General features: G+C 52.6%; 1 protein-coding gene across 2 annotated transcripts in view; it reads left to right on the top strand.

The window, feature by feature from the left end:
- The window catches only part of SNAP47 (synaptosome associated protein 47), an 86907-nt gene that overhangs the window by 43727 nt on the left and 17862 nt on the right, over window positions 1-25318 (top strand). Inside the window, exon 5 of one of the 2 annotated variants that reach the window (XM_062189372.1) lies at window positions 10003-10168. The exons of the other annotated variant lie outside the window; for it this stretch is intronic. Within the exon in view, the coding sequence (XP_062045356.1) occupies window positions 10003-10149 (147 nt within the window). The 3' untranslated portion in view covers window positions 10150-10168. The remainder of the gene's footprint in view (window positions 1-10002; window positions 10169-25318) is intronic. 2 annotated transcript variants of the gene reach the window in all.

Raw genomic sequence — 25318 nt, 5'->3', positions numbered from 1 at the left:
ACATCCTTTTTACTAATTTTAAAGGATGGTTTACAAGTATTATGGCTTTTGGTTCAGAGTGAGAAGTGGATCCTGAGGTTTGGACATATTGAGTTATCCTGAATGCTTACCAGGGGGTATGTCCAGGGAGACCAGTGGCTGCAGGCCCTGACAGTGCCATCGCTGTCCCCTGCTGAGAGGGGGGAGGGGCCATTGCCGCCGCTTAGCTGTGTGATTCATTTCTCCCAGAGGTCCACTTTGTACAGAAGAGGCTTCTACCGCAAGTCTAAGAACGAAGAGAGAATGTGGCCTGTGGCAGGGCAAGCAGAGTGTTCAGTGCCTATAAGCTCTGAATGAAAAAGCTGGCTGGGGCTCTGCTCAGCGTTGAGGAAGCCCACTCTGAATGCGTTTTCAGTTTGTTTCCTGATTTGAGGGTACCACTGGGGTGCATAGTCCCACATGTGAGATGAACCTTCAGTGGCACCTGGCTTAAGTAAGTCGACAATTTCATTTACTGAGGTTTCACCACACTCTTCAACAGTCAGCTTCTTTTCCAATCTGGGGGAAGGGAGTCATATGGATTGCTGGAGTTGCCCTCACTCTCCAGGGCCATTTCCTGGGCCTTGGGAGAGAATATTCACTTGTCACCAGCAGCCGCCAGCACATGTCGTGCAAGGTTCACAGGTCTCTGAGGACCCAACCCCCAGCCAGCTCCAAGGCCCCTCAGAAAAGCACAGTCCTGACCATGGTCAGCTTCGGCCTTGCAGTGTGTGTGTGTGTGTGGTGGTGGCCCTGAGGATGGAGGGGCCCCTAGGAATGCAGCTGTGGGGAGTGTGGTCTGGGGTGGTCTCTGAGTGCTGAATGTGACAGATCACAGCAGAACGTTCCTTCCAGCCCCCAGGGCTTTGGCTGCAAGGAGAGTCAACTCTCCCCCCTTCATCTTCCCCATAGCATATTAATGGCCCCGACTGGTAGAACTATTTGGAGTTGCAGACAGCTTGATTTATCCCAGCTCTATTCTTAAATGGTTGCTAATTTCTCACTGCAAGAATATTCACAGATTCTGGGTGAGTCAGCTTAATAACAGCCCAGGGCAGGCAGCCGAGCTAATGCTAACTCATTGCAGACACTCAGTGCCATGCCGCTGTGCTCCACGTCCTGAGGTGCTGCAAAAAGGTACAGCAGACCCTCTTCTCTTCTCAGACTCTAGGCGGAGAGAACAGCCAGTATACGGCGGGAGCGGGGAGCGCATCCTCTGGTTATGGTCACACAGGGCATTTAGGGGTGAGGAGCGTGTCCTCCGGGCCATGGTCACACAGGGCGTTTGGGGGTGAGGAGCGTGTCCTCCGGGCCATGGTCACACAGGGCGTTTGGGGGTGAGGAGCGTGTCCTCCAGGCCATGGTCACACAGGGCGTTTGGGGGTGAGGAGCGCGTCCTCCAGGCCATGGTCACACAGGGCGTTTGGGGGTGAGGAGCGCGTCCTCCAGGCCATGGTCACACAGGGCGTTTGGGGGTGAGGAGCGCGTCCTCCAGGCCATGGTCACACAGGGCGTTTGGGGGTGAGGAGCGCGTCCTCCAGGCCATGGTCACACAGGGCGTTTGGGGGTGAGGAGCGCGTCCTCCAGGCCATGGTCACACAGGGCGTTTGGGGGTGAGGAGCGTGTCCTCCAGGCCATGGTCACACAGGGCGTTTGGGGGTGAGGAGCACATCCTCCAGGCCATGGTCACACAGGGCGTTTGGGGGTGAGGAGCGTGTCCTCTGGGCCATGGTCACACAGGGCGTTTGGGGGTGAGGAGTGCGTCTTCCGGGCCATAGTCATGCGGGGCAGACACTGGTGGGCTCAGGCCACTGGTGCCCGGCCTTGCCCCTTGGTGGTATCTACAAGTAAGCATATATCTTTTGGTGAGGACACACATTCTACCTCACTAAACTGCTTTTCCATACTTATTTTCTGTCTTTATAAAGCAAATGGACATGGTGAGAAGGGCAAGCTCTCTTTGTCTGTTCCTGTGGCTCCCCTGACATATCATTGCTGTCAGTCCAGATGGTCTTGATGGTGCTCGTCCTGGGTCTCAGGAGCTCTGTGAGGATGGAGGCTATTGTAAGTTCTTCCTTAGAGAAGCAGGGCCCAAAGAATTCCTCACAATCACCATTGAGGAAAGTAAGCTCTGTGCTCCCCTGGGGACTGTGACCATCACCCCATCTCTCTGTCTCCCCTATAGAGCTGTCCCAGTTGTACCTCTGCTGTCTGCCTGAGTCACCCAGCCTGCTTCCTTCCCAGCCACTGATCACTGCTTGGCACTGTTTGGGCATCCGTGACCACTGTGAGCCAAACACCTAAGGTCTCATTCACTCTTCCTCTCCTGGACCACACTCACCCGTGTGTTTACGTCTTGCCCATCCTAATGTAGACCAAAAATCTTTTTGGAGTTTATAAACCTCTGTTTCTCCTTAAACTTAAAGCACTATTTCAGATCATTTCTATGGAAGTAAAATTGTGACTGGTTACTGGGTTTATTTATTAGTGTAATGACGGCTTGGGGATGAGTCCGTTTTGAGTTCTGTCTTTGACTCAGAGCCCAGTGAGGACTCCCAGAGAGGCCCCTTGATATTTCAGAAGTTGGCGACTTCATGCATTGATGACTAGACAGCTTGTCACCCTGGGCCACAGAAGGAACAACTGTTTTTAAGGTTTGGCCAGACTTCATATTCTCCATTCTTTCCATCCCCTGTTATATGGAATGTACATGATGCCATTTAATTACTTCAGTCCCTCACTTAAAGGAAAAATAATCTGGACTGTATTCCAGAAGTACCAGTAGTCTGGAGGTTAACTCGGTGATTTTCTTTTTCTGCAGACCAAGTGGCTGTAAAGATCTCACTTGCATCTTTGCAGTGTTAGTTGCAAGTACTGTTTTGGCAGGCAGGCAAACGTCTCAACAGGCTGTTTGCATTGAGGTCTATTTATAAGGCTTTCAAATTGGTGAGACTTTCTCTACATCAAAAAGTTGAACAAGAACCAGCCATTATTTTGAGTATGTATGCAATAAAATGCCCAAACTCTTGTCAGAGATGCCAGTCTGTGCCAAAGATGATTATTTGTATGTGTTACTGCTGTGCATGTCAGGCAAGGATTCAGGAATATAGAGATCCTTGACTTAGCCACTGTTCCACTGTGGTCTGGGAAAAGGCAGTTCCCTCAGCTTTTCGAGGGTATTGGTGATAGAAATGTAGAAGCCCAGAGGCTGTGGTGGAGATGGCTCTGTGGACAGCCTATGTGGGACAGGGCTCGTGGGGTGCCATGGTTCTCCTCCACACCTGAACCGTGGGTTGTCCAAATTCTCGTGTGCCATTAGTGTGGCGTTCACACTGGCTTTCAGGGTCTGCATAGTAAAAATAACACAATATGTCACCAATGGTATTTTATGCTGTTGCCATGATAAGGTGATGATATTTTGAACATAATTGGGTTAAGTACCAAAGTGAACTCCTCTGTCATTTTCTATGCAATCAGTGTGTATGTGTTTGAGATTTTTAAATTGTTTCTTGGCTTTCCTTTTAGTGGGGTTTTGCCTCAGCCACTCAAGGACTGTGAGAGATAGTACAGGTCCAGGTCCCAGCCCGCTGTGGGCCCTTTTGCCATTTTGCAAGAGATGTGTCCTGGTGCTAAGACTGAGGCATTTACAGCAGGCCTGCATGATCAGTGCATGGTTTGCCATGGGGGTATCCAGTCCTGTCTCTTGTCTCTGCCAGGAGGCGGCTCAACTCTTAGTGAATGGAAGCCAAGCATTCCTGTAGGGGGCTGGGTTGCCCAGCCTGTCTGGGTCTCATTTTTGAAACAGAGTTTGTTTGAGGATTAAGTGAGTTAAAATGTGTGACGTTCTTAAAGCAATGTTCAGTACACTTCAGGGATCCCATAACTCTTAGCTTTTATTTAGGGCACCCTAGCTAGAGGTTGGAAAAAAAAACAGAAACAAAAGTATATTTATTCCCAAGTGAGAGTATGTGGATATAGGGATAGGAAAAGATGTTACTGATACAAGCTGAATATCTCTTATCCAAAATGGTTGGAACCAGAAGTGTTAGGATTTCAGATATTTTTGGATTTTGAAATCTTTGCATGCATATAATCAGATGTCTTACATGAAATTCACGTACGTCTCGTATGCACTCAGACATGCAGTGTGAAGGCAATTTATTCATTATTTCTAAAGCACCTGCACTGAGACCCATCACAGGGGTTCAGGGGTGGGCTTCGTGTGTGACATCATGTTGGTGCTCATGAAATTTCAGATTTTGGATCATTTTGGAATTCGGATTTTCAGATTAGGGATGTACTGCCTGTGCCGCTAATCTGGCAAAGAACGATATGGATTATGGATAACTTTAACTGTCTTCACAACTTCTCTCTCTGTTTCTCATCTTCTTTGTGCAGTATTCTTACCAGAACAGAGCCAGGAGTAACAGTGACCTGTGCTGCAGGGAGCAGCTAGCTTCAGAGAGAGCAGGTTCTCTGTGTTGCCACATTAGAAGTATTCACACCCTAAACTCTGACAGGAATGTCAGGCTACAGTATGGTCACATCCCATGCCCCTGCTCTCAGCTCGTGTGCAAAGAGGTCATTGTGTATAATGTGGAGCCTTGTGGTCCCAAAAACACTATAAATACAGTCACACATCACTTGAACATTGAGACAGACAGGTTCTGAGAAGTCAGTCAGCAGGCAATTTCATCTTTGTGCAAACATCAGACAGTGCACTTCCACAAACCAGGACGGCTCTGTCACTGGCGATGTAATCTGATGGGACCACCATTGGTGACCTGAATGTCGTTATGTGGCACATTGATGTAAACTTGAATTGCATTTTTATGTGATTGACAGGACACAGAGGTTGCATAGGAGAGCCACTAGGGGTGTGTGTGGCCTATGCATGTGACACCAGGAGGCCTCCCCAGGGGACATTGTGGAATGTGGGGTTGGGTGGCAAAGGTTATTTCTTCATGCCAAGTCCTGGTGGAAGGACCTTCTTGTTAGAGTGGAGGCAGATGAGAGAGGATTAGTCAACCAGGGAAAATGGCAGGGAAGAACCTGCCTGCCATGGTGGTGAGCTGTGATTTGTTTTTCTTTTTCATTATGCTGTTTGGGCATCAGCCATATGAGATCATAGGAACAGGAGATGGAAAAGACCTACTGTATGAGGTCATCCGGCCATCCCCCCAGGGCTGCTGACCCCACAGTCGAGTTTCCAGCACTCTGGCCAGTTTCTAAGTAATGACTCAACTGATGGAGTTTCCACCATGTCCCAGAGGGAGCAGGAAGGCTGCTGTCTGAGACTGCCGGCTGGAATCAGGATGTGTTCATGTCTCAGGATGCAGATCACGAAACGGACACCTTGTGTGGAACGAGGGATGGGCTCACAGCACGGACACCGTGTGTGGAAGGGGAGATGGGCTCACAGCACAGATGCCGTGTATGGAAGGAGGGATGGGCTCACAGCATGGACGGCATGTGTTGAAGGAGGAATGGGCTCACAGCACAGACACCGTGTGTGGAAGGAGAGATGGGCTCACAGCATGGGCACCGTGTGTGGAAGGGGAGATGGGCTCACAGCACAGACACCGTGTGTGGAAGGGGAGATGGGCTCACAGCACAGACACCGTGTGTGGAAGGAGAGATGGGCTCACAGCATGGGCGCCGTGTGTGGAAGGAGAGATGGGCTCACAGATGGATGCCGAATGAAAAAAGGGGAGATGGGCTGACAGCACCTACACCGTGTGTGGAAGGAGAGATGGACTCACAGCACAGACACCGTATGTAGGAGGAGAGGTGGGCTGACAGCACAGACGCCGTGTGTGGGAGGAGAGGTGGGCTGACAGCACAGACGCCATGTGTGGAAGGAGGGATGGGCTCACAGCACGGACACCGTGTGTGGAAGGAGAGATGGGCTCACAGCACGAACACCGCGTGTGGAAGGAGAGGTGGGCTCACAGCACGGACGCCGTGTGTTGAAGGAGGAATGGGCTCACAGCATGGGCGCCGTGTGTGGAAGGAGAGATGAGCTCACAGCACAGACACCGTGTGTGGAAGGAGAGATGGGCTCACAGCATGGGCACCGTGTGTGGAAGGGGAGATGGGCTCACAGCATGGACGGCATGTGTTGAAGGAGGAATGGGCTCACAGCATGGGCGCCGTGTGTGGAAGGAGAGATGGGCTCACAGATGGATGCTGAATGACAAAAGGGGAGATGGGCTGACAGCACCTACGCCGTGTGTGGAAGGAGAGATGGACTCACAGCACAGACACCGTATATGGGAGGAGAGGTGAGCTGACAGCACAGACGCCGTGTGTGGAAGGAGAGGTGGGCTGACAGCACCGACGCCGTGTGTGGAAGGAGGGATGGGCTGACAGCACGAACACCGTGTGTGGAAAGAAAGATGGGCTGACAGCACCGACGCCGTGTGTGGAAGGAGAGGTGGGCTGACAGCACAGACGCCGTGTGTGGAAGGAGAGGTGGGCTCACAGCACGGACACCGTGTGTGGAAGGGGAGATGGGCTTATAGCACGGACGCCACGTGTGGAAGGAGAGATGGGCTCACAGCACGGACACCGTGTGTGGAAGGAGAGGTGGGCTCACAGCACGGACACCAGGTGTGGGAAGAAAGGTGGCCTCACAGCACGGACACCGTGTGTGGGAAGAAAGGTAGCCTCACAGCACAGACGCCGTGTGTGGGAGGAGGATAGGCTCACCCTACCTCAGTTATGGACTTGCTGTGTGACCTCAGCTCCTCCACTCCTACTCTGTCTGCAGAGAGGGCCTGGCAGCCTCCCTGCAGAATCTGCTTCACCATGTGCTCCTCATTCAAATGGATGTAAGTTGCCACCTATGGAGAAGTTGGATTTTTCTTTGCTGGCCACCCCTACCTTGGCTCTTTTACTCACTCACTGGTCAGGTGCAAGCACATGGCCAGGCCAAGACTGTCAGTGAGGCCTTCCTTGAGTCCAGATTCTGGGTTCCTGATGTTCAACTGCATGGTTGCAGCTGCGGCCCCTTCCCTGGGCATCAGTGTAGCAAAGTTTACAAAGTTGCAGCTTTTTTTTTTTTTTTTTTTTTTTTTTGACAGGCAGAGTTAGACAGTGAGAGAGACAGACAGAAAGGTCTTCCTTCCGTTGGTTCACCCCCCAAATGGCCGCTACAGCCGGCGCACTGTGCCGATCCGAAGCCAGGAGCCAGGTGCTTCCTCCTGGTCTCCCATGCGGGTGCATGGCCCAAGGACTTGGGCCATCCTCCACTGCCTTCGCAGGTCACAGCAGAGAGCTGGACTGGAAGAGAAGCAACTGGGACAGAATCCGGCACCGCAACCGGGACTAGAACCTGGGGTGCCGGTGCCGCAGGTGGAGGATTAGCCAAGTGAGCCGCGGCACCGGCCAAAATTGCAGCTTTTATGGGTATTATATAACCATATTCAGTTAATGGAACAACAGTTATTTCCTATAAGCTGCATCAGAAACAATTGAAGATGAAAACTGCCATCCCCAATGTGTAGCTGATTTGTGCTGGGCACCAACAGGAACTTGCTTTACTTTCCATGCCAGCTTACAGCCCCATACTGTGCTGGGAAGGGGCCGAGGCTGCTGGAAACACCCACGGACAGGGCTGTCTGAAGACACATCCCCTCATGTGTTAGCTGCAAAACCAGACTCTGCATAGCTGGAAACAAATCTTACACAGACTTACATTTCCATTTTTTTCTTAAAAGGAGTTGCGTAAAGGGGTCAAATGCATTTTACAGGAAACAATCCTGTCTTAGACCCAACTTATTTATCATCGTCTTCCTCCTCCTCCTCTTTTCCTCCTTTTTCTGGTGTTGCAGCCTTGTCAACTCCTTTTCTTACTGCATCAGCTCCTGGCGCAGCCACCTTCCTCCCACATCTTTCCTGCAGCAGCAGCCTTGTCTTCCCGAGGCTCCTGTCACCTGCCCAGAGGAGGGTGTGAAAGTGAATCACGGCCGGCACCGTGGCTCAACAGGCTAATCCTCTACCTTGCGGTGCCAGCACACCGGGTTCTAGTCCCGGTTGGGGCACCGGATTCTATCCCGGTTGCCCCTCTTCCAGGCCAGCTCTCTGCTATGGCCCGCCAAGGCAGTGGAGGATGGCCCAATTGCTTGGGCCCTGCACCCGCATGGGAGACCAGGAGAAGCACCTGGCTCCTGGCTTTGGATCAGCGCGATGCGCCAGCCGCAGTGCACCAGCCTCAGCGGCAATTGGAGGGTGAACCAACGGCAAAAAGGAAGACCTTTCTCTCTGTCTCTCTCTCACTATCCACTCTGCCTGTCAAAAAAAAAAAAAAAAAAAAGAAGAAGAAGAAGAAGAAAGAAAGAAAAGAAAAAAAAGTGCATCACAAGTGGTTGTTCTTGACTATTCCTCTGTGCTGTCTCCTGCAAGCACTGAGGTTTTAAACCCAGCTCTGTGGGTAGGTGAAGTGAGATCCATATGTGGTGGTCTCCACAGAACTGCAGTTAACTGAGACCGCATGAAGTGGGCATGAGTCCTGTGGCCACAGTAGGGCTGCCCTGTGGCTGCACCCCAGTGGCTCTGTGGCATTTCCTGGGCACCCCACATCTTCTAATTATCCCGTGTCCTCCCTGCCGGGACCTGGACTGCTCAGGGCTCTTGGTGCCTGTGCCTGGTACTTTGTGTACAGTGCTGCTTGGGGTTAGGTTGTGCCTCTGCCCTCGGGTTGGATCAGTCATGCAGTGTTAACAGGGACAGGTTCTGAGAGCTGCGTCATTAGGCAGCTTTGTCAATGCAGAAACACCATGGAGTGTACTTAGCAAACCTGAGTGGTATAGGTCACTCACTTGATGTGGGAGATGCAGAAAATGCAGCTTGTAGGGCCATGATATAGCAGGTAAAGCCACCTGCAGTGCCAGAATCCCATACTTTGCCGATTCAAGTCCTGGCTGCTCCACTTTTGATCCAGCTCCCTGCTAATGCCCCTGGGAAAGCAACAGAAGATGGCCCAAGTACTTGGGCCCCTGTACCCACATGGGAGATCCATGAGAAGCTCCTGGCTCCTGGCTTCAGATCACCCTAGCTCTGGTCATTATGGCCATTTGGGTAGTGAACCAGCAGATGGAAGACCTCTCTCCATGTCTCTCTTTCTCTCTCTTTCTCTCTCTCTGTTTCTGCTTCTCTGTCTCTAACTCTGCGTTTCAAATAAAATAAATATTTAAAAAAGAAAATGTAACACCTCTGTGCTACACTGACTTTCAGAAGTAGCGTACACTCCAACAATAAAAGTGTAGTACAGAAAAAAACACGAAAATTACTTACTATCACAACCAAGTGTCATGTACCGTGCATAATTGTGTGTGCTTTGTGTTTACATGACTGGCATAGCAGTGAGTGTGTGCTTACCATGTCACCACACATGCGTGAGGAATGCGCTACATGGTGGTGCTACAATGTCACACAGCTAGGAAGTCGCTAGATGGACAGGAACTTCCATAACCATTACAATGGTCTGGGACCCTGGTTGTATATGTAGACTGACCACAACGGCACTGTGCAGCTGAAGACTGTGTTTGTTTTGTTCTGCCATTTGTTTGTGTATGACACCTTTCACATGTAGACACAGAGAGGGTTTCGCTCTTTTCAAGCTGTTTGTCCCACCTCCATCTGCAGTTAGGCACCTGGGTGCTGACAGGTAAGCAGATTGGCACCTGGGCATCAGACCAATGTCTTGTCACCATGTGCATGAGGCTCTCGTCCATGTGCAGCACTGTCAGGCTGTCATCGGACACGATGAGATGCCCGGGGTGCCCTCATTGTGTGCTGGTGGCTAGCAGGCAGTGGTATCCCATAGGTGGCCAAGATACATCAGAGAAGAGGTCAGACCCAAGTGTTTAGCTATGAGGGCCCTGTCCATCAACTCACAGAAAACTACCTCATCATCTGTGTGCATTTCTGAGAATTCACAGAAAAAAAGCAGCCTCTGCTGTCACTTATGCTTCTCCCCAGGTCCTGAGGAAGCTGAAAGGGCTCGCCCTGGATGCTGAGGCAGAGCTAGAGCGGCAGGATGAGGCCCTGGACGGCATCACTGCAGCTGTGGACCGAGCAACCTTGACCGTGGACAAGCATAACCGGCGTATAAGGAAGCTGACCTAGGAGAGTGTGGAGTGCAGAGGTGCCTGCTGCTGATGGGCGTCTCTCCTCTGGGTCTGCCGTTCCCTTCTGATGAGGCCTGGGGTTGGGGAGCTTCCTGCGGCCTTGCCCAGGGGGTCACTCTTTCGGATGAGGGCTGTACTCCAACACCTGTTGCCAAGGAGGGAGCCACTTTACACATGGGGCCTCCTGGGCACTCATGAGCACATAGTCTTCAGCATGCCTGCCATAGTATGACTGTGTCTCCCATCACATGCAAGACGCCAGCTCAGTGTCACCATGCATGGCCTTGGCCTAAGCTGTCCAGCATGAAACTTGTTGCATTTTCTTTATGCAATTTGTTAAAATGATTTATTTATTTATTTGAGAGGCAGAATTACAGAGAGAGGCAGAGGCAGAGAGAAAGGTCTTCCATCCACTGGTTCACTCCCCATCTGGCCCCAATGGCCAGAGCTGGGCTGATTTGAAGGCAAAAGCCAGGAGTTTCTTCTGGGTCTCCCACATGAGTGCAGGAGCCCAAGCTCTTGGGCCACCTTCTGCTGCTTTCCCAGGCCATCAGCAAGGAGCTGGATCGGAAGTGGAACAGCTGGAACTCGAACAGGCACACACATGAGATGGTGGTGATGCAGGTAGAGGCCTAGCCCACTACGCCACAGTGCTGGCTCCTTGCAGTTTTTGTTAAACATGGAGGGGCTCTCTGCCCATGTAAGTGCTGCAGGCAGATTCTGCTAATGGTGAAGAGGAGCGAATCCCTTCTCAGGGCCACGTCCTCCTGCCTTCCCTGCTGTGGGCTGCTCCGACAGATCCAGAGAAGACAGCCCCCACTGCCTTATCCGATTTCAGGTTTTCCCTGTAGGACAGGCAAGTTTTCTTTATAGGTAGCTTGTGAATTTTTGATAAGCATACCTGTAGGGCCTTCATAAACATCTGGCACGTTCTAACACTGCTTTAGTGTTTTATACAAAAATGAAACAGTATTGTATGCTTAAGAGAGTGTTGATTTCTGCTTTCAGTGTCTCCGTTTCTATCCAGAAACAGAAGGAAAACAATAGTTTCAGACATTTTTTTAAAATGCCATGTGCTGTTTCTTTTTGCTTTATATAATGTGTTTCATTTGTGTCCCTGGCTGCTGCTCGTGAGAGGGACGCCAGGAGAGGCCAAGGATGCTCAGCCCTCCTGGGTGTGAGCAGGAGGCGGTGTGGGTTCAGGAAAGGGCATGTTTCCTAAAATGGTCTGTCCATTGTAGGGTTGTAGGGTACAGAAACCTGGCTGGGTGATGGGGGAGGGCAGGGCCTCTGTGCACACGGAGCTGAGGCTACTGCTGTCTTGGGGGTCTCCTCTGCACAGGCTTCCCTCACTGTCCTAGCCTTACCTTGCCATCATGGACGTGATGCCAGGAGGGAGGGAGTCACCTCTGACCCGTCTTACCCTTGCTTGGAGGTGCAGGGGCTGAAGCCCTGAATGCAGAATGTGACATGGCAGCTGTTGGCCCCTCCAGCAGCTACAAGCCAAAGCAGCCCCCACATGGGTGTCTCTCCAATGAGGACAGGCCAGAGCCATGTAAATACTTTTCATGAAGTTGTCTGGGCTATGGGCTGTGTTTTCCAGTAGAAGGGACACTTGGAAGTGGTTTGTGTACAAATATGCTAACTATTAGAAGATCCACATTGGGGCATTAGGAACTGGAGCCTTGAGATGCTCCATTTGGAAATGCAGATGTGTTCAGGAGAGGGAGGACAGAGGCAGGGGCTTCATGTGGGAGGCAGTCACTGAGACAGGCCTCAGAGCGTAAGGGTCAGGCGCAGAGGCCACAGCAAGAAGCCCTTGAGGGCTCCTGAGGCTGCACTGTGGGGAGTGAGCAGCATTTGAGGAAGCTGGGAGGACTCCAGCCCATTCCTAGTGAAAGCAGCAGCAGTTGCTTGTTGGTGGAGCGCTCCTGCTGCGCTCCAGTATGCTCAGTTGTCCTGGTGCTATGACAGCTTCTCCCTCTGTATCCTGGCTCACTATGTGATCCTCCCTCCATCCACACTCCACCTGCCATCCTCTGGCTTCACCAGATGACTGAACTACAGAGACCTGCCTGACCTTGGACTGTGAAACCTTCTTCCATAAGCAGTTGTGTGGACGAAGAGCTGACTCACAAAGGCAGAGCAGCGGGAGCTCTCGGTTCCTTGCTGGTGGCAATGCATAATGAAACAGTCACTTTGGAAGACAGCTTGACAATTTCTCACTATACATCCAGCAGGCATGCTTGTTGATATTTACCCAAATGAATTGAAAACTTATGTCCACACAAAAACCTGAGCACAAGCGTTGATAGCAACATACTCATAGTAGCCCAGCCTTGGAGGCAACCAGGATGTCCTTTTGTAGGGCAATAGAAAAACTGTGGTACATCCAGGCAATGGATATCATTCCACCGTAAAAAAAAAAAAAAAAAAAAAAAAATTAAGCCATGGAAATGCATAGAGGAAACTGAAATGCACGTTGCCGGGTGAAAGAAGCCAACCTGAAAAGGCTGCATACTGTGTAATTCTGGCCATAGACATTCTGGAAAAGGCAAAGCTGTGGGTACTTAAAAGACCAACACTTACCAGGGGTTGAGGATGGGAAAGGGGGGATGAACAGGCAGAGCACAGAGGATATAACTCTTTTTGACCCCATGACGATTATGATGGGTACAGTTACTGTACACGTGTCCAGACCCACAGAATGTAAAGCACTGGTGTGGTCCTTATGTAAACAATGGGCTCTGGGTGATAATTTGCCAATGTAGGGAATTTTTATGTTGAAAGAGGCAGGGGGGAGGGGCAGAGGGTATATGTAAACTGTGTCTTTCACTTAAGTTTTCTGTAAACCTAAAACTTTAAGAAAGAAAAGAAAGGGGACCAGGGTTGTGATGCAGATGGTTGCACAACCTGTGATGGCCAGCACCCTATATCAAAGCGCTGAGTCGTGGCTGCTCGACTTCTGATCCAGCTTCCTGCTGATGAGCTTGGACCCCTGCACCCATGTGGGAGATCAGGATGAAACTCCTTTCTTCTCGCTTTGACCTGTCCTGGTCCTGGCCCTCGCTTCCATGCAGGGAGTGAACCAGTGGCTGAAGGATCTCTCTCTTTTTGTCTGTCTCTCTCACTCTGCCTTTCAAATAAATAAAGTAAATCTGTTTTTTGGGGTTTTTTTGTTTGTTTTTGTTTTTTGTTTTTGTTTTTTTCAAAAAGTCAGGGAGGAAAGGAAGACAGGGAGACAGTGACTAGCTCCAAGCATTATCAAAACCCAGCATAGCAAAGCAAATTCCATTTGGATTCTTGGTCTGAATATAATCAGGCCTCTGTGATGCAAGGCTTTGCACCGCTGGAGTCAGTATTCCTTTTTTCCTTAGTGGTCTGCAGCCCAGTGGCTCTAGCAGCCCGTGTTCCACAACCCCTTTTCACTGTGTTCTGTCTAACTTTCAGCATAAACTGATGATGGCACAGCATTGTCAGAAACCTGTGGCTCTCCTGTGCAAGCCCCAAGTATCAATGCCATTAGATAAGAGGATCCTCCACAGATCTTCCTGGAAAAAACCTTGCTTGATTCCTGGCTTCTGTTTTCATTTTTTAGAGATTGATTGAATTATCTGAAAGTCAGAATTACACAGAGAGGGAAGGAGAGGCAGAGAGAGAGAGGTATTCCATCCTCTGCTGTTTCACTCCCCAATTGGCCTCAACAGCCAGACCTGCAATGATCCAAAGCCTGGAGCCAGGAGCCAGGAGCTTCCTCCAGGTCTTCCCATATGGGTGCAGGGGCCCAAGGACTTGAGCCATCTTGTAATGCCTTCCCAGGCCATTAGCAGAGAGCTGGATCAGAAGTGGAGCAGCTGGGACTCGAACCGGAACCCATATGGGATGCTGGCACTGCAGGCAACGGCTTTACCCACTACACCACAGCACTGGCTCCGATTCCTGGCTTCTGTTGAGATGGTTGAGTGTGCCTTGTCTCCTTGGCAGGCCACCGTCCAGCCACACTCTGCCCTCTTCAGGGCACACTTTCCTAACAGGGAGCTCCTAGTTTATCATCTTGTGCTACCCTGCCAGGCTGAGACTTCCCCAGATCACCAGATACGTTTTTTTCTCTCTCTCATGTGTGTGCCCTTTGCTTAATTCCATCCTCAATTTTATCCTTTTCCTTTTGCATTTTTTGCATTTTACTATAAGCAGCAAGGAAAATCTAGACAACACCAGAAATGCCTTCAAGTTTGTGGCTTATGAGTTCTGCTTTCCACCCAACAGTAGATCACAGTTCACCCGAGTTCTCTGCCACTCTATCAAATTCCCTCCAGTTTCCAATTACATGTTTCTCACTTCCTTCTGAGCCCTCACTGGAATAATCTTTAATGTCTGATTTCTACCAGTGTTCAAGCATTCTGGGCTTCATCTATCTGGTGCCTCAACAATTTTCCAGCTTCTACACATTTCCCGATTCTAATTGGTTACTGCAGCACTCTACTTTCTGGTAACAGTTTGTATTGTTTCCTGGGGCTGCTACAACAAAGTACCACAAACTGCAAGGCTCGAAATAACAGATTTATGCTCACAATTCCAAGCCCAGAGTTTAAACCAAGATGTTGGCAGGGCTGCATCCTCATCTGGGCACATCTGGGTTTCTTCCAGGCTCATCCAGTTGCTGACACAACACTCCCTGAAGTAGTAGGTCCAAGGACCCCAGCTCCTTTGTGGCTATCAGTGAGGCCTGCTCTGGTCAGTGAGGCCTGCTCTGGGAGGCCACCACATTCTTTTTCCTCTGTCTTCACACCAGCAGCAGCACAGATCCTCTTTATGCTACAAATCTCAGACTTCTCTTCAGCAACCAGCTGGAGAACACTCTGCTTGCTTTCATATTTTTACAATCCAGCTTTATTGTCAATACTCTGCTTTGGTTTGTTTGCTTATTTAATTGACTGATTTTGGCTTTGGTCTATAATACAGCATTGGCTGAACCCATCCATTAATAATAAGGTAGATGGTTGTGGCTTCACCCAGCACATGTAGCTGGTAGAGCCGCCACCTACGGTGCTGGCATCCCATATGGGTGCCTGTTCGAGTCCCAGCTGCTCCACTTCCATTCCAGCTCTCTGCTATGGCCTGGGAAAGCAGTAGAAGATGGCCCAAATCCTTGGGCCCTTGCACCTACATGGGAAACCCAGAGGGAACTCCTGGCTCCTGGGTTTGGATGGGCACATCTCCAGCCTTTGCCATCAGTTGGGGAGTGAACCAGCGGATGGAAGACCTCTCTCTCTACCTCTCCTTCTGTCTCTCTTTATAACTCTGACTTTCAAATAAATAAATAAATCTTTCTTAAAAAATAAAAACTATATCAAAAGACACCAATAAACAACTTGGAAAACAAAAACCTAGTTTGAATTTTAAAAATTTTGGTTTAAAATGGACTGTCTGGACTGTGTAGCAGTTAAAATTAACCAGGAACCATAAGTATCAACACTGATACATCTCAAAAACATACTGTAGAATGAAAAGAAGGCACAGGCAAGCCTACAGTATATATTGTTAGAGTGAATGTGTGTGGTGTCAAGTATGAAATCATGCAACTCCAGGACATGGTTATGGCAGAGCAAAGACAGGAATACATAGGGGACATAACTGCAGCTATAGGGTTTTATTTTTTTTATTTTTATTTATTTATTTTTTTGACAGGCAGAGTGGACAGTGAGAGAGAGAGAAAGAAAGGTCTTCCTTTTTGCCGTTGGTTCACCCTCCAATGTCCACCGCAGCCGGCGCACCGCGCTGATCCAAAGGCAGGAGCCAGGTGCTTCTCCTGGTCTCCCATGGGGTGCAGGGCCCAAGCACTTGGGCCATCCTCCACTGCCCTCCTGGGCCACAGCAGAGAGCTGGCCTGGAAGAGGGGCAACCAGGACAGAATCCGGCGCCCCAACCGGGACTAGAACTTGGTGCCGCCGCCGCAAGGCGGAGGATTAGCCTAGTGAGCTGCGGCGCCGGCCAGCTATAGGGTTTTATTTCCCAAGTAGAATTGGAAGCATGTATGGCAAGATTAGGCATGATGGAACATGACTGTTCTTTGTTATTTTCTCTTTTTGTATGTTTGAACTATTTCATAATTTTCTTTTGAATTCAAGGAAAGGTAGGAGGAGGAGGATGACTAGACAAGATGAAAGAAAGGCAGGGGATGTATGTTGGCTAGAGGACATACCCTTTCTGAAAGACAGAGATCCCCCTTGAATTCAGTTAATCCCAGCAAACACTTCTTGCCTTGAAAACAGACCACAAAATGGAGTCCGAGAACTGCAAAGACTACTAACTGTGGTCTGCTCAGGCCCACCAACTTGCTCATCCCACTCCCCCTTTATTTTTAAGATTTATTTCTCTCAAAGGCAGAGTTACAGAGAAAGAAGGAGATACATCTTCCATCTGTTGGTTCACTCCCCAGATGGCTGCAACAGCCAGGACTGGGCCAGACCAAAGCCAGTAGCAGGAGCTTCCTGCAGGTCTCCCACGTGGATGCAGGGGCCCAAGCACTGGGGCCATCTTCTACTGCTCTCCCAGGCAGGCTATAAGCAGAGAGCTGGATCAGAAGAGGAGCAGCTGGGACTCAAACAGGCATCCATATGGGATGCAGCCTTACCCACTACACCACAGTGCAGGGCCCTGTACTCACCCCTTCTTAGGGAGAGGTCAGCTCATCTTGGACTGGGAATCTTGGGGTGTTGTAGAACCTGCCCTGCTCTCTATCTTTATCTAGGAAGTCATGGTCTGGCCCTCACCTCTCATTTTGAATTTCGGGAACCCAACATCCCTTTGGCACTTTGTCTTGTCTCTGTACATTTCAGCCTAAGCTGGCACTGTTCTGCTGAATACAACATTCTCAAAACCTGGTAGGTCTCCTGTGTGGGTCAGGCTTCATCCCTCAGCACCAGTTCTGCTGCGCTGCCTGCGATGCTCAGAAAGTCACCTCCTGTCTGTGTTCCTGCATCTGAAACGTGTGTGTGTGTGTGATGCAGCTCAGACCAGGGGTCACTCCTGTGGGTGCCTCTCTGCAGATCCCCTCCCACCAGCAGTGTCATCTGTGGAGCATGTACCACACCTGCCCCTTCTGCCCCTCTCTGATGGCCGTAGAGGCTGAAAGAAATATGCTGAACCCCCTCAAGGTCACTCCTGGTCCAGGAGCCTCTTGGAGCTGGCAGTCTTGGAGGTGTCCCTCCTTCTCCATCTCCATGTGTTTGAGGGAGATGCTGTCCTGATGAAAAGGTGACCAGCACTCTGTCGCCTCCACGGGTGCCTCTAGCTGTGAGCTCCCTGGCAGGGTGAGTGCAGGGTGGTGGCCAGGCCACGAACTCAGTAGGCCAGGGAGCTGTGGCCAGTAGCCACACACGTCCCAGAGATGGGAGGGCTTCTTCCTCTGCTTGGTTCCAAGGAAGGAGGCTGGGTGGATTTGTTCCACAGGCACCACGTGTTTTTAATTTAATGGTTTATATTGTGGTGCCTCGTGCTTACTGCAGTGAAGTCAGTGACAGAAACAGGGTTCATGGGGGCTGGTCCGAGAGGGGACTTAATACATTGCTCACTGGTCATAGGTGTGCCTTACTTGATGGGCTCAGAAGTTCCAGGAGAGATGGAGACCCCCTGAGGGGCGGGACCTCAGTCTGTGCCCCCCCCCCCCTCCCGCTCTGGGATGCCTCAGAGCTGCGCGATCTGGAGCTAGAGGGTTGAGGAGCCTGCCAACGATGTCCTCTGCTTTGGCGGCGAACTGAACACGGGGGCTCAAAGCTGCGCTTTTGCACGGTTCACCACAAGGGCCCTGGCCGCTGAGCTCACGTTCCCTGGCCCTGGGACTCCAGAGTCCCCTGGAGGGGAGAGAGGACGCCCTGAGCCCAGAATGCGGGGAGCTGGAGGAGCAATGTGCTGCACACACGGGCTTCCAGAAGGTTCCGTGGGGCAAGGCATGAAGCTGTAGCCTGTTGACTCCACAGTATCTGGGTTAGGGACAGCAATGGGGATGGAGCACAGCCTGCTTTGTCACAACAGTAGCTCTGATAACCAAGCAGGACAGGGGGACCCCGCTGGGGCGGGGTGGGGGATGGGCGGACAGACTGGGCAGCTGGAGATTAACGCACCACCCAGAGTGGCTTCTGACTTAGAACCTGAGAACCCTTTGTCCCTGGGAGCCTGGGTGGCTGAGGTTTTCGGTGAGCCAACACCAGCGCCGAGGCGTCACCAGGGCCGGGCAGGCGCGCGTGTCCGGTCCCTGGGGCGAGGAGGGGCGTGCTGACCATGACCACACTGCAGGCTCTCCCGAAAGCATGATGCGCACTCTAGGCCGCCTCGGAGCGTAGCCTGGACAAACAAGTGATCACCCTACAGGCTCCAAAGAAGCGCCTACTCGGACACACGGATGCCGCCGCCGCCGCCTCCTCCCAGCTTCCTCCCTCCCCGAGGTCCTCAGTCCGATAAGAACCAGGCCCCCCCCCCCCCCCCACCGGCGCTGGCGGCTGCAGGGTGCGCATGGCGGGAGGCGGAGCGCAGGGCGGGGCAGCCGGGACCTTGGCCTCGGACCTCACACGGGGGCCGGGCGCCGCGACACGGCCAGAGTCACAGAGCGACGGGCAGACCTGGGCGGGCGTAGGCGGGGCAGGCTTCGGTGGGCGTGGGTGGGTAGAGGCGAGACTCCTGTGCGGACCTGATCGGCGGGCTTTGCCTGGGTAGAGGGACCCAGTGGCGGCAAGGGCTTCCAGGCCGAAGAGGAGAGGTGGGGACCTGTGAGGAGAAGGGATGAATATGCTGGGCCACGGCCCAGGGCGTGTGGGCGTGGGGCGGGAGAGCTGTGCTCAGGTGTCGAGGGAGGGCCACAGCGGAGGCGTAGTCTGTGCTAAGAGTCGGGGAAGCCCAGTGGGGGCAGGGAATGACCACTTGGTGCGCCACGAAATGGTCTGGAATGTCTCTGAGGCGGTCCTTGTACATCCAGGGCAGCAACCCACGCAAGCGGGTCTTCTGGCCCCAAGGGAGCGTCCAGGAGGGGGCAGGGCACCCCCGGCCCTCGCAGGGGCAGCAGCCATTCACCCGGGGACAGATCCCACACCAACGGGCGCCTCCCGTCGGCCAGGTGTTCCTGATGAGGGGCCTTCAGCCGAGTGGACCCTCAGCAAGGAGCCAAGTAGGGGTTCTGGGACCCTGCACCTTCAATTCCTGTGGGGCCAGCCCAGGGGCCTCGCCTCCTGGTGTGGGTGCAGGTCATTCTTGGTTCCAAGGAGACTCAGTGGCATCTTCCATTCCCAGCTGTGTTGTGGGTGCCTCCCTCAGCCAGCCTGGTCCCCAGGGCCATGTGGGTGCTGGGGTCCCGAACTGGCTTATGATTCCCAGCAGCTGCTCCTCGCCTGCACACATACGGCAGGTGAGTGTGTGTGGTGTGACTCGGGGCCAGCAGGCAACAGAACCAACCTGCCCAAGACTGGGTCCCACTTGTGTCCCCTTAACCTTTATGAGTAGGGTGCTAATGTCCTGCTGGGGCGTAGAGAGGGGGCAGGCAGGGTGCAGGGTCCTCATCCTTCCTGGTGGGGCCTCCTACACCAGGGACCAGTTAGTCTGCCAGGATCTCACCTGAGCTGGGGATCTCTCCTTGAGGCTAGGACCCCTTGTGACCCAGGGAAGCTGGATCTTGAGGAGCCGGGGGCTGGGGGGAGTCTCCTGGCATCCCTTAGAGCTCTGCTGTGCTAGGATCAGGCACTCTTTGACTCTCAGAGACAGGGACAAGCAGCCCCTACTCCTACCAAAGCCAGAACCCAAGCCAGCAGTCCCAGAACAAGTCATGTGTGGAAGAGGGCTGGAAGCCTCATCCCTGCTCCACGTCCCGGGAGACCCCACCCTGGGGCCCCCTCCTGGGGGCTCACATGTGGGATGAGGGGGCCGGGATCAGGTTTCCTCATTTGCCTGACAAGTTCACTTAGCAGAGCAGGGCCTGAGTCCCGCTCTAATCAGAACCAGCTGTGCCGTGTGCTGGGGCGCGGGGAATGCCTCTGCAGGAACACATGGCTTCCCCAGGGAAAGTCTGCTGTGACTCTTCACCCTGCAGCCAGGGACACAGGCCCAGCACATACAGCAGCAGCAACAGAACTCATTCAGGGCCCTCCCCTAGGGACACCACTGTGGCAGGGCCAGTGTGGCCCAGGAGGACTCTGCCTGCCTGTGTCCCACTGTCCTCAACAAGGCCTGAGCCGGGGACTCCTCAGTCAACAGTGAGGGGTCAGGGGGAGACCAGGGAGTCCTAGACCTGAGCTGTGGCCATGTGTCACACAGTGAGAGTGACTCAGGCCCAGCAGCGTAGGCTGTTTCTGGAAACTCTCACCGTGGTGGCACAGAGAACTCCAGGAGCCACTTTGTGCACCTGCAGTGGAGGATCCAGGCACATCCAGGTCACCTGATGGACTCCCACCACGGCTGCATTGGCACTGCCATCTTGAAATCTGTCTCCTTCTGCCCCAACACCCCATGGCTTAGAACAGTGCCCCATGTCTTCATGACCCTGTGACTGGCTGGAGGAGGGTCAGCTGGGGCTGGACACCAGGGCACCCTCACACACAGGAGAAGTGGGCTGAGCATCTGTGTGTTTGGTGAGGGCTGGGTAAGGACCCTTTAGAAGTCAGCTTGGCTTCTGGTTGGGCTGAGAGTCCACGGGAGGGGCTAGGGCTGGGTCACAGCAGTGTGACAGGGAGACTGAGGCTGCACTGGGAGCTGGGGATGACTTGGATCTGGAGGAGGGACCAGGTATGACAAGGCAGGAATGATTCAGTCCATCCTCTGGAGACAGCAGCTTGGTCAAACACCTGTGCTCCAGTCCCAGGGACGCAGGAGGGTGGTGGATCCAGAAGTCCTCACTGACCCTCTGACCTCTTCCTGTGTCTGCGCATCCTCCCATTGTGCTGCTTCTAACAGCACCAGGCTGGTGAGAGCTTCATTTCTCCCACTTGCTCTTTTCCTGATCAGCCTGACCCAATGCTCAGCTTCACAAGTAACAGTGAATTGCCCCTATTTTGACCGGCTGATCTGTGTTCACCAAACTTTCCTCTAACGGGCCAGAGGAGCTGCACCTGTGCATTCCTATAGTCCCTGTTCACTTCTGCCGCTGTCACAGGACAGCAGCTGTCAGCTGATAGGTGAATGAGTGAGGAGAGCGTGACCCAAAGAGATTTCTGTGAATGCTGATACTTGAATTTTATGTAATTTTCACATGTGATGCTAGTCTTCTTGTGATTTTTCCCCCTAACATGTCTAAAATGTCAAAATCATTCCTAACTGGCAGCTGCCCAATGACAGGTGCAAGCGGTGCAAGCTTTTTTTTTTTTTTAAGATTTAGTTATGGGGCCGGTGCTGTGGCATAGCGGGTAAAGCCACCGCCTGCAGTGCCAGCATCCCATATGGGCACCAGTTCGAGACCTGGCTGCTCTACTTCTGATCCGGCTCTCTGCTGTGGCCTGGGAAAGCAATAGAATTTACCCAAGTCCTTGGGCCCCTGCACCCACATGGGAGACCCAGAGCTTCGGATCAGCACACCTCCAGCAACTGCCAATTGGGGAGTGAACCAATGGATGGAAGACCTCTCTCTCTTTTCCTCTCCCCTCTGTGTATAACTTTTATTATAGATTTGGTTATTTATTTGAAAGGCAGAGAGAGAGAGAGGTCCTCCATCCGCTGGTTCACTCCCCAGATGGCTGCAATGGCTGGAGCTGCACTGATCCAAACCAGGAGCCTGGAGCTTCCTCTGGGTCTCCCACACTAGTACAGGGGCCCAGGGACTTGTGCCAACTGCTTTCCCAGGTATGCAGGCCTGCCGCACCAACGGCAGTCAAACAGAACCTGAAGGAGGGAGCGGGAATGAAAAGAGGGACAAGGGTGCAGAGAATGGAGCCAAGGCAAAGGGCTGTTCAAGGCTCATTTATTCCAGCAGCACATCAAGAAAGCACAGAAGGTCCACAAACATCAACACATGTAAGCGGCTTATCTGCTTTCCTGCAACATCAGCCAGTTTCCACAGAACGTTTTTGACCAACATCCTTCCTTGGCCTTGACTTGTCCAGAGGCTGCCTACACCCAGGCCATAGCAGAGAGTTGGATCAGAAGTGGAGCAACCAGCTCTTGAACTGGTGCCCATATGGGATGCTGGCACTGTAGACAGCAGCTTTACCTGCTACGCCACAGCAAGTTGACTCTTGAACTGGAATGACTATCTCTTAAAAAATAGGAGAACAGCCGGCACCATGGCTCAACAGGCTAATCCTCAGCCTTGCGGCGCCGGCACACCGGGTTCTAGTCCCGGTCGGGGTGCCGGATTCTGTCCCTGTTGCCCCTCTTCCAGGCCAGCTCTCTGCTATGGCCCGGGAGTGCAGTGGAGGATGGCCCAAGTGCTTGGGCCCTGCACCCCATGGGAGACCAGGAGAAGCACCTGGCTCCTGGCTTCGGATCAGCGCGGTGCACCGGGCCGCAGCGCACCAGCCACGGCGGCCATTGGAGGGTGAACCAACAGCAAAGGAAGACCTTTCTCTCTGTCTCGCTCTCTCTCTCTCTCTCTCTCACTGTCCACTCTGCCTGTCAAAAATAAAAAATAAAAAAAATATAGGAGAACAACTCTGGATTCAAGTCTTGGCTCTGCTCCTGATTCCAGCTTCCTGCTAATACCACCTTGGGAGGTAGCAGTTGTTGGCTCAAGTACTTGGGTCCTTGCCATCCATGTGGGAAACCTGGATGAGTTCCTGGGTCCTGGCTTTGCCCTGGCCCAACCCCAATGTTGTGGACATTTGGTGGGGAGTGAGAGAGGTCCTCCATCCTCTGGTTCACTCCCCAGATGGCCGCAATGGCTGGAGCTGCACTGATCCAAAGCCAGGAGCCTGGAGCTTCCTCTGGGTCTCCCACACTAGTACAGGGGCCCAGGGACTTGTGCCAACTGCTTTCCCAGGTATGCAGGCCTGCCGCACTAGGTATCTCCATGGGAGATATCTGCCTGCCTGTTGCTGTTTCTCTGCCTTCCAAGTACATAAAAATAAAAATTTTTAAATAAAAAATAATAGATGTAAAAACATGCCATACTCTCCAGTGTTGGAAAGCAACTCTTCTGCTTTCTTCTGGAAAACTCCTAGGCACACTGGTAGACATTTAAGTTAGCAAAGCCTCCTTTTAGGGCAGTTGGACAGCATCTGCCCATCCGAAGCTGTGCTGAGCTGCCAGCCAGCCAGTCTACATGGAGAAATTCCACCATACAGAAATATGTGTTGGATGTGCAAGAATGCATCACTGAAGCACTGTGTACACAGCCTGGGTATCCCTTCTCTGAAGTGTGCAGGGTCACAGTGTGATTTTTGGATTTTTTTTTGGAGAGGGGTTGGAATATTATACATAGTGAGATACCTTGGGGGTGGGACCAAATCTAAATACAAAGTTCATCTATATCTCATTTATACCTGGAGACATAACCACAAGGTAATTTTATTCTGGATTTTTAGTGCACCTGCATTTTGACCGTGACCCATCACATGAGGTCAGATGTGGAATTTTCCACTTGCAGTGTCCTATTAACACCCACAAAACTTCAGATTTGGGGACATTTTTGGGTTAGCTATGCTCAATCTATGACAGTAAAAAAAGATGGTTGTTTCATTACAAGGTTCATCATCATGGGGCCAATAACTGCCGTTTCTAATGTGCATTTCTATGGGTATGTTGGTTTGTGTCTATCTACCTGTGTCTGTAGAGAACACCTGGAGTTGGGGGGGAGGTGTTGGGCGTTTCTCCTTGCACATACATGTTGGATGTGCAGTGTTCCACCCTTTCTCAGAACTGCCTGTCCTGGGAGAGCCCCAGAGGCAATCTTAGTCTTAGCCAGGCACAGCTAGGAGCAGGCCTCACCCTGGGCCAGTGTCCCTACTGGGGATGTGGGGGGTGGGGGTGGCGGGTAACCTTGAGGCTGTCCTGGTCTGGGGTGTGGGCCGGATGCTGGAGAACATTCCACTCATGCCGGGCTGCCTGGGAATGATCTGCCTGGTGGGCGGCCCCTCCCGAGGCCTCTGGCTGACCCTGCTCAGAGGAACCAGCACTAAGGCGGGGCGTTCCTCTGTCCCAGGGCTCCATGGAAGGCAGCCCAGAGCTCAGTCTGTGTGGCCACCTGGCCAGATCAGGCCCTTCTCTATGATGCTTGTCCAGGAGCCCTGTTTGGGGTGGGGGCCACTGTCACTGTGCAGTGACTTTCCCCTAAGCAGCCAGGGTCTCCTGGGAAACCAGACAAGCCCCAAGGCCTCCGTGGGCCCCTCTGTCAGCTGAGGGCCAGAGGGTGCCTTCGCAGGCTTGCTAGCCCTGCATGCCTCCCAGGATGGATGGAAGCTCAGCCGAGCCACTGGCAGTGAGCAGGCAGGGGAAAGGGGCTGATGAGAGTCAGCGTGGCCAGCCCTGCCCTCTCCCAGCCTGGGTCTACTTTGAGGACCAAGCCCCATGTATTTCCACCCACAGGCATCTGCCTTTCATTTCCCCCAAGTTCAAAGGCAGACAGCTGGCAGGCAGTGAAGCTGGGTGGGCTGGTGTGCATTTGGGCGTGTGCTTTGCTGGACACACTGGCCTGGGAGGTGAGGAGGTTCGTGGCCGGGCCAGGCCAGGCTGGGTCTGATTGAAGCCATGTGCCGGGCGGGGACAGGACTTTTTGTTTCTGTCTCTGGATGGACAGGGCTCTAACCCAAGGTCAGTTTCAGGTGATCCTTGGACCTGGGGAACCTCTGCAAGCCCCTCACACCACCAGGCGCATCCTGCACCTGACATGAAACATTTCCCCAGGGAATGCAGACATGAGGTCCTGCACGGCTGTGGGGCTGAGAGGCTGGAACCTTTCAACTCCATCCAGAAGAAGCCCCTGCTGCCCTCAGCTGGTAGGGGCAGCCAGAATCAAGTGGCCTCACGTGGCCCTCACATGTGGGGCCGGAGCCCGGAGGACCTAACCTTCTGAGGCCAACTGCACTGCTGGGAAGACAACACGGTGCTTCTGGGGTGGGAGGGAAGCCTGGATCCCAAGCTGGGGCCCTGCTGTGGCGGAAGCCATCCTCCCACCTCACAGGGCAGCCCTAGGGCAGGGGCTGTAGAGGAAAACAGGCCCCATGGGCCTGAGGACCCCGGCTGCCATCCCCTGAGGG

This window comes from Lepus europaeus, chromosome 4 (genome assembly GCF_033115175.1).
Source record: "Lepus europaeus isolate LE1 chromosome 4, mLepTim1.pri, whole genome shotgun sequence".
Lineage (NCBI taxonomy): Eukaryota > Metazoa > Chordata > Mammalia > Lagomorpha > Leporidae > Lepus > Lepus europaeus.
Note: the sequence above shows the minus strand (reverse complement) of the source record. Positions and strands in the feature narration are given on the sequence as shown.